The sequence below is a fragment of the Branchiostoma lanceolatum genome, chromosome 18, assembly GCF_035083965.1.
Source record: "Branchiostoma lanceolatum isolate klBraLanc5 chromosome 18, klBraLanc5.hap2, whole genome shotgun sequence".
NCBI classification, from domain to species: domain Eukaryota; kingdom Metazoa; phylum Chordata; class Leptocardii; order Amphioxiformes; family Branchiostomatidae; genus Branchiostoma; species Branchiostoma lanceolatum.
The window spans coordinates 13,058,481-13,068,034 of NC_089739.1; the positions used below are offsets into that span (position 1 = coordinate 13,058,481).

Sequence of the window (9,554 nt, forward strand, 5' to 3'; positions counted from 1 at the left end):
TTCTAAACTAACCTCTACTTTGATACATGTACGATGTCGATGAATGTTAGACATCCAGGTAATAAGATATGCAAGGTAACAGTTACTCAAGGAACTGGATGAAACTTGAAAACTTTTAGTCGCTGACGAAAGACAGCGGATGCTGTCTGAAACGTCTGACTGTTTCCAAATTTTATCCAGTTGCTTGAGTAACTATTTTAAGCGTATCTTACTACCTGGATGTCTAACCTTCATCAACGTAACCTCTTCTTTCTTTGTCCCTTTTATGGATTGAATCCTCAGACTGTCTCTGTAACCACTGTCTCTGTTCATTTTAACCACTAATTGTGGAGATTTAATTTTGTATTGTTCTATTCTCTGAGTGTTTGTTTTTCAACTTGCTAATCAACCCTCTCTGTAGTGTTAGATTCCTTTTTTTTCAATTAAAAGCTTCTTAAGCAAATGACCACTGAGTATGGTTATACAATGTGTGGCAGTCCAATGTTCATAGACCCGAGACATTTCTGTCTCTGAAACCCTCTGTGTCAAAGGGCAGAGGTCAGACTGTTTCATTCACCTTGTAAAAGTGCAAAGGTCATGTCAGGGGTCATGATATCAAGTGTAGATTGCTTCAATATTAAAAGCAACACTTTGTTCTGAATAAGGTCACATTTTGGAATGTTTGCATATGTGGCCTTATTGTTTATGACAACAGTATACAATATTGTTTTTCTTTTTCTTTAGGGATGGCCCTGCGGTGGAATGATGTGGAAAAAGTCTGCCCTCCCCACCCCTCATCTGAAGTCTACCATTACTACAAGAGGGCAAGCTGACTGTAATAATGCTTACAACTGTGATCTGTCCAAACACATGCTGTCCACCCCCATTTGTACAGTGTGGATGGTCCGGAATTTGTAATACCACTCATATAACTAGTGTAGATCTGGGCAATACTACTGTCAAAGGAGGGGTGTTTTTGCCTCTGAAGTTCTTTGTAAATATGTCTCTGGTCTACCACTTTAGCAATAGGGTAGTCATGTCTGTCAAGAAGTTTGCATTTTTGGACTATTCCACTTTCAAATGGGGAGGTACAGGGTCTCTTGTGGGAAAGAAAAAAATCTTGGTGCTGCAAATGAGAGAATTTAAGGGTGTGTGCTAATAAAAAAGTTGGTATCAAAAAGTGGCACCGTCCGTTCTAAGATATTTTTGGTTAACAAATTAGCACATACCTCATATAAATGGAAATACTATTAGACAATATAGTAGGGAATACATACAAAAATTTATGTATATCTATGGCTAAAATGATGGTCAAGGAATCAGTCCACCAAAGTTGATAGACGAAGTTTGAAAGACAAGAGTCCTTAGAGCATAAAGAAAGTATGACAGAGAAAGATAAATATGATAAACCTAAAGAAGAAAAAAACATTATTATAGGTAAAGTCTTCACAATATTGGCCAAAGCGTGTACAGGAATAGACTAAGATCTTTGAGCAGGGTAGGAAAATATGAAGAAAAGAAGATACGATGCATTTCGTGGGCTGTTAATTCTACCGAGTTATAAACTTGGTTTCTCACAGTTGAATAGAAATTACACAGTATAGAGTTGACGTGGATGAATTTGCAGAAATTTTCCTCCAAGCCAGTGGCTCTTTTGGAGCAGATAGTTGACACATTTAGTACTTTGGATTTAAGACAAGTATATTACAACTCAGTATGGAAGATTGGAGGCATTTTGTATCAACTCAGTTTACACAGTATCCGTTTTCAGCTATTATAAACAGAATTCTGTAGAAAGACTACTGTTACCAATGGTGGCATAACTGTTAGATATTCAAGTTTTCTTTTACACAACCTGTAATGTCTCTCACCTGCTTTCGTTTCTATGCCTATCAGACACCTTCCACAGAGCTTCTGACTGGAGCACTGAACTCCAATATCCTATGTTGTACCAACCTGATGAGAAGCTACTGGATGTGAAATAATGTAGAAAAGGGCCACATCAATTTATGTCCTTGGCTAGGCCACACCAATTTAATTTGTTGCTTCTCGCATTTTTCAGAAAAAAATTGGAGCGACAGGGCAAAAAAAATGAAAATAAATTTTTTTTTCAAATAGTCTGGGGTGAAGATAAGGGTTTACATAACATAAAGAATAAGAGGATTATTCAAATTTCAGCTTTGTATGGCTCATTTTATGCAATGCACCCCTTTGATTTAGTACTATAATTTCAGTAGCAAAATTAGTTTGCCATGTAATATATGGATTGATACTGAGAAATAGTTTTAATAAGTGAAAAATTATACATGTAACTTATGATCAATTTGACCACACTTTTTAGGTATGTGCAGGCCTTTATAATCCATTTTGTTGGATATGAAGTTTTACAACTGAACAGATAGTAAAATTGGGAGTTAAAATTTGTGAATGGAAATAGTGACCTAATCTTTTTTTTTTCAAAATGGGAAAAACAGGACAGGCTATTCCGAGAAGCAACAAATTAGATTTTAGTAAATGAAAATTATAACTTATAATCAATGTGACCACACTTTTTAGGTATGTGCAGGCCTTTATAATCCATTTTGTTGGATATGAAGTTTTACAACTGAACAGATAGTAAAATTGGGAGTTAAAATTTGTGAATGGAAATAGTGACCTAACTTTTTTTTTGTCAAAATGGGAAAAACAGGACAGGCTATTCCGAGAAGCAATAAATTAGATTGGTGTGGCCTTATCCGACATTTTGAAGTAAAGATTTAGCAAGACGACTAAAAGAAAACATACATGTAGAGCAGAGAAGAAAATTTGAATCTGACTACCTTCCAAAATTACCAGAGAGAACCACCGCGGACCAATGAAATTGACTCTATGTGGCCAGGTGGTCACTATAGACAGGATTCAATGGGGAAAATTATCTAAGGACCACCAAAAAGTGGTCAAATTGGCTAGGGGGTCCTTATGAATACATGTAGGTGGTCACTTGTACAAGGATTGTATATCAAAGGCCAGGTTGTCCGTATGTAGAGGTGGCCACTTTTACAGTTTGTTCAAACTGTATGTACCAAGTTACAAACTTTCTGGTCAGATTCTGTCTTCTTGTTGTGAATTTCCAGTTGAGTGTCATATTTTTATATCCAAGACCGAACAAATTAAATTGGTGTGGCCTAAGAGAGAGTTTGAAGGTTTGAAAGAAAACTGGCAGTTGAGTTACCATCATGGTAACAGTTTTTGTTTGTACTTTTTTTGGGTCTAATTTGGACACGTGGTCTATTATATAGATACACCACAGACAAATAATTGTAACAATGATGTCAGATTTATTTTGTTATGTATTGAGTTGTACAGTCGTTTTTTTTCAGGACCGTGTATATGTTGAATAATTGTTCTTTTATTTAGCTTTTACTATTGTCACATTTTAATACCTCTTTTTGTTGTGGTCAAATGTAATAATATTGGATAGACTTTATGTACTCAAGATGATTTAGTACTAGAATGGCTTAAGCATTGAGAGGTTGATTTCAGAGATTTTCTCAATGTTATATGTTGAATTCTTTCTTCACTGCTAGGCTTTAAGAGTTGGGCTTTTTGGGGCATATAAAAAAGTTTTTTTTTCCTGATGGTGTATGAGTTTTGAGGCCAATATACGGTACAGTTGTAAACTGTATATTACTCGTTTTGGACATGTGAATTATCTCTCTAAGACTTGATAGTCTGAAAGGGATTATTAATCTGGCTTTGAGACGCCGAGTTTTAGAATTTTCTACAGAGTTGGCCCACAAGAAACCGAGTACAATAAAACCAATACGCCATCAGAAAAAACAGACATATTAACCGCCCAAATAGCTTGACTTCAAGATCCAGCAAAGAAGGTTACTTTATTGCATCCCTTTCGTGCAGAACTGTTTTAAATGTGTCTTCAATCATTGGTTGCTGTAGTGCTTCTTGAGTTTTAGTGGTAGTGCAGGAATGCCACCTATCAGTCAGCGGCGGTATTGCACCAAAAGTCAAAGCAATTTGGAATCACACAAACCTATTTGATATGTTCTTGCGTTTGCACTAGGTGTCACAACAATCATACTAGTTGGCTTTCAGATAAATTTCTGAAATGGTAAGAAATTGTTCTAAAGACTGTATTTTATTAAATATGTTGCGAATTGTGAAAAAACAGTATTTTTCTTCGTCTTTGTAGTGGTGGTTGCCTGCACTTTGTTAAACCAATGATCAAACAATGTTCAAAAGTTTGGGGAATACAAGATGTTGGGATTGCTAGTAACAAAGACATTTAGAACACATTTTGCCAGCCTAAACACATGCAATTCAACTCTGCTAGTTTCCACAATGCTTTAGACCTTCATGGACTTGATGTAATATTTTGTAACTTCAAAATCAGCAGAAGACTGCCTTTTTGTGTATTCACATGCCTGCTAATATCCGACTGTGATTTTGCCAAATCCAACTGCCAGTAATGTTTGTTTCAATAAGCCAATTCAAAGTTTGAAATGCACAATCATGTGCAGTAAGATGCATTGTGGGTAATATGTCAAAGGTGAAAACTCCTTACTTGTAAACAGTCCTTTTCTAGACCATGCTTAGCACATATTCAGACATGTGTTGTTAATATCACAGGGGCCTTCGACTTTCACATATTACCTACAATACATCTCGCAGTGCATACACAGTTGAATCATGAACCCGCTTATAGATTACACATGTAATTTCACCTGGTATCCATCCATATTATAACTATCTTGTCTTTTCTGTTTTTTATTTGTGAAGAGACAGAAAAGTCCTTGTAGTTAATTGTATAATATGAATGGATATCAGACTTAGATTAATCAGCTTCAATGTGAAATGACTGTCACAAAAACTAATTTCTCAGTTAAAACTTTAAACATTAAGACGAATTTGAAGGAGACTATATAGTTAAACTGTATGAGATGTTGGAAACGTTTGTACATTTACAATGACTGTGCACAAGTTTGTAAGTTTGTACCCTTTCCATTGTACATTTGTATAATGTAAATACAATTTGTGCTTTGCTACAACTGACTTGTGTCTATTGTTTTATAGTGTATGTGTGTTGGGGGGGGGGGGGATATGATTTAATCTCCAAGCAGATGTAATGTTACCAGTCTGGCATGATTTGAATTAAAAAAACAACATCAAAACATGTCTAATCTACCATTCTAGACTGCTGCAAACATGTGCAGCCTTTTAAGGGCATCCAGAGCATTTATGAGGCTTGGAACTTGAATAAAAAACTCAATTTCTAGTCATTCCTACACATAGTAAGTTTCAACTAGAGTTCCACGAACACATATCTTCGCCGAATAATCAGGGGATTATACAAATAGTCAAGAGTCTTGAAGTTGAGCATGCGTAAACATTTCAACTGTGTGTTGGACAAAAATGCCTTTACTGAACACGTTAAAAACCAACCGGACCAACACATCTGCTTGAATTGTAGTGAGACTGCCCCATTTGTTTATTTATGTACACCATCTGTTTATGTACACTTCTAGGCAAGGCCTTCTGCTGGCCTGTTTCGGGAACACTGTCACACGCCCCATTATGGAATGTAATGGATTTACAATTATCCTTACTAATTATGCAGATTAGCTCCTATTTTCTATAATTAGACATCGATTGTGTAAAGCACCATCTGAGCTCTCTACATACAAAGCTTCACGACAATCTCTTCACCCCTTCTCAAGTAATACGTGTCCGAATGTCAAAACAAAAACACCCACTGCAGTTCTAAACAAGCCGCTATGGGGCCCAAACTTACAGAACTTACTTCTTGTGGCATGAACTATCTACCACACAAATATCATGACCAAAGCACTTTCAGAAAATATGCCACTAAATTTTGAAGCTCCGCTGCAGTACCTTAGGTACTCGCTAGAAGGCCCATTATCGAACTTGACCTTCATTTCCGTTGACCCTACCCATCCACTAATTATCATACAGATCCATCAACAGCTTCTTGAGTTATGTTGTCCACAAGAATTACACATCCACACAAAGCCCGCTGCAGTACCGACGGAAAATGCCAGGAGAACCATTTATGAACTTGATCTCTGTTTCCACAACATCTACACACCTGCAAAAAATCATGAAGATCCATCAACGTTTCCGTCACTTTTTTTGCCTACATACAAACGCACAAAAATTAAAAGTCCGCTGCAGTACTGTTGAAAAACGCAAGGTAAACCATTTTTGAACTTGACCTTCCTTTGCACAACCACTACACACCTACCAAAAATCATAAAGATTCATCAAAGGTTTCTTGAGTTATGCTCTTGACATACATACAGACCCACCAAACAGCTGGCTCAACCAAAAACATAATCTACCCCGAGTACTATAGTACTCGGCGAAGATAATAACACTATACCATTAAAGGAGCAAAGATACGATGTCATTGTGTGGTGAGAACTGATACAGTGATAGAAAATCCAAGCCCAAGTAGACTGATCCTGACTGCCCATCACAATTAGTGGTTCACCCAATGAGAGAGTGACTGCATGTCCGTCAAATATTTACATTTTCATGTTTTAATTTTGCGTTTTGACGGAGGTGGGCGGGGCTATGGTATCGGTCTATTTACACTAGGCGCGTGAAACTAAAAGATCACCATGTATCTTATTTTTGTGCCGCACTTTTGATAAGAAATCTGCACGCAAATGTGGTAAACAGTGGCATTTAATGTCAATTTCATCAAGAATACAGGAACTAGAATATTTCCAGTTTTCAAGCCTCATAAAATGTTCGGGGTGTCTTTAAGCAAGCATGTGTGTACAACTAACGTATAGTTTGAAGGCTTTTGTCATTCTGTGGTCTGATATGTCCAGTTCTCTGTCATTTTATTCATAACAGCGGGTGAATTTGAGTTTTAGTTAACAAGGCCAAGTTAATTTAGGGAAAGTGGATGCAGTTCACATATTCCCTTAACCCACTAATTATGGACTAAACTTGAAATATATATGAATATAGGAGGCACTTCGATAGGCGTGATATGAGCTCCATCCCCGTATCTAAAAATCGGTCCTGAATGGAGACGCGTGATTTCAAAAGTCTTACATGTCATCCTACATGTATTTGAAGACTTTTAGACCTGTTTGGTCGAGTTTTTAAATAGTCTACGCGCAATGCCTTAGATATTTTCGCACCTTATAAGACGGGAGTATATACCCTATTGGAGCCTTATCTGCAGTACCGCTTTCGGCCGTATCCAGAAAAGTGACAAAGAAGACCGTCAAATTGCCAAATTTCGACCTTTGCAGGAATGGGGAAATCACAAAAGAATCGCAAAGGGGTTTGAAGTTTTTAGATATACAATGTACCCGTTTTTACACCTGGGTGGAGTGAGGAAAGTCGTGTAAAGTGCCTTTTTTCCAAGGGCGTCAGGGGATTCGAACCCGGGACCACTGGGTTCGGGGCTGAAAACCCTGCCGTTACACCACACAAACTTAATTATCCTGATAAGAACTATACAACAATATGCTTCAGAACTGAATAATGATAAACGTTTTACACCTTTAAAAATGTATGCTTTACAAAGTTATATCTCGTATTGTGGTAGGTAACTTGATTTGTCTTGGATAGGGTTGTGCCTGTCCACTATATAGGATATGTACGTATTAATTAAATACATACACACACACATACACGCAAATAGAAAGATTCTTAAGCGTATTTTGTGTTCGGAATATATTTTCATAAACCATATAGCTGCAATACAATAGCGTTCTTGAACAGCCTGTTATCCTTGAGTACATCCATATTGACATAAAAGCTTTAAGTTAATTTTAAAACAATAGATTGAGACATTCGATATCTACATGTAATAATACTACTTGGATTTTCAAACTTCACTGTTAATTTGTCCTTTTGGAATAATAATAATATGCAACATAATCATAGTCATATCAGATTTACATAATATGTTTTCCATTATTGTTTAGAAAGTATGATCTTAATACAATGTATTCCTTTTGCATTGCTATTTTATAGTTTGTAGTTGAGTAAGTTGACTGTACAATAGTCGCTGTACTTTCTGTTGCATCATTATAAAGCTTTTTTTCAATATTCATACTGTTCAGGGCTCATCTCCAATTCACAAAAAGAGCAGTGGATTATACGAGGAGTGATCAATAAGTAATTGGCCTCGCCCAGAAATAACGTGGACAACTCAAATTTTTGGGTATAATTTTACGGTATGAAGTCTTTTATGAATGTCTACCAAAATTCAAATTATTGTGATCATTACTTTGCTGACAACACCCAGTAATGTTAGGTGAGGTAGAAGGACAAAAACATGGACAATTGAGCTGCGACCTGAGATGTGCAAGTCAGCTTGCTCTGCTTTAAGTCAGATACCCACTTCTTTCTAGTTGAAATAAGAAGGGAATCTTCATCAAAGATTTTGACAATGTCGTCGAATATTTTTTGCCGATTCATGGCATGAGAAACTCGACCCGCACAGCTCTGATCACAGTTCAACCTTGTTTTTATTGTCACTTCCCTACAAGTTTTCAAATTGACGTTGACTAAAAAGTATTGGCCACAATAATTTGAAGTTTGGTGGATATTGCTAAAAGATGTCATACTTCATAATTATGCCCCGGTATTTGAGTTGTGAACCTTACCTCTGGGTGAGGCCGAGAACTTATTGATCACACTTCGTAGGTGGCAAAGATTTTATGGTACCCCCAAACTTATGATCCACTGCTCACTGAGTCACATGTTCTAACTGCATAACATGACTTCTCATGGCCAGAAGCAGTGGATTGCGCATTCCTTGACAAAGACTTCAGTTGGGTAAGTCCAAGTTTTGCCTTGGAATTTCAAAGTACAGTTCTACTCTGCTTCAGAATTATTTCTAAGAACACAAATGAACTTTCAAGCTGTGAAACGACAACTTTCCACCCCTGATACGTCACAAAAGCTTTAAAAAAGCTTCACCAAAAGGTCTCAAATCACAGTTTAACTTTCAACAGAGACGGGGGGCGATACTAACTACCTGGCACCTTTGTCCTGTTGCTGATGTCACACTTCTGCTCAGGTCAAGTGATGTAGGCTTCGGGTCAAATCAACTTGAGAAGGTCCGGGACTCAGGACAGGTCGAAAGCTTGTTGGTAAAGCCAGCGTCACAATTCATGCGAGCGTCGGCCGAATTTGTAGATTGCCCATACCTCGCCGAATGTCAAAATCGCCCGAGCATCGACCGCATTTTCCAATGAAAATCTTGGGTGACGTTCGTTGAACACTAAAAACTAAAAATCCCCAATGAGATGGTACCATCTCTTGGACATGGACGAAGTCAGAATCGACTAACCTGGTAAAAGGCCAATATTTGGATCAACTTTGATTTGTGAAAATCGCCTGAAGCCCGCGTAATCGACAAGACGTTGGACGTACTTCGGCCAAAAATGCACATTTCAAGCTCGCCTGACGTGTGAAGCTCGCCAATAGGTCGGCCGAGCTGTATTTCTTATTTGTGACAGGGGCTTAAGCGCTTTACTTTGTGTATAGATTTAGCGGCTAAATTTATATCAATATATCAAAAGCTT

General features: G+C 37.3%; 1 protein-coding gene across 3 annotated transcripts in view; it reads left to right on the plus strand.

The window, feature by feature from the left end:
- LOC136423775 (sodium/potassium-transporting ATPase subunit beta-1-interacting protein 2-like) overlaps positions 1-2,649 on the plus strand; it is a 35,053-nt gene extending 32,404 nt beyond the window's left edge. For all 3 annotated transcript variants that reach the window (XM_066412062.1, XM_066412061.1, XM_066412060.1), the window contains one exon: positions 724-2,649. Coding sequence is in view for 1 of the 3 variants with exons in the window: in XM_066412060.1 (XP_066268157.1) it covers positions 724-745 (22 nt within the window). In the remaining 2 variants the exon portion in view is untranslated. The remainder of the gene's footprint in view (positions 1-723) is intronic.
- The last annotated feature ends 6,905 nt before the right edge of the window (positions 2,650-9,554 follow it).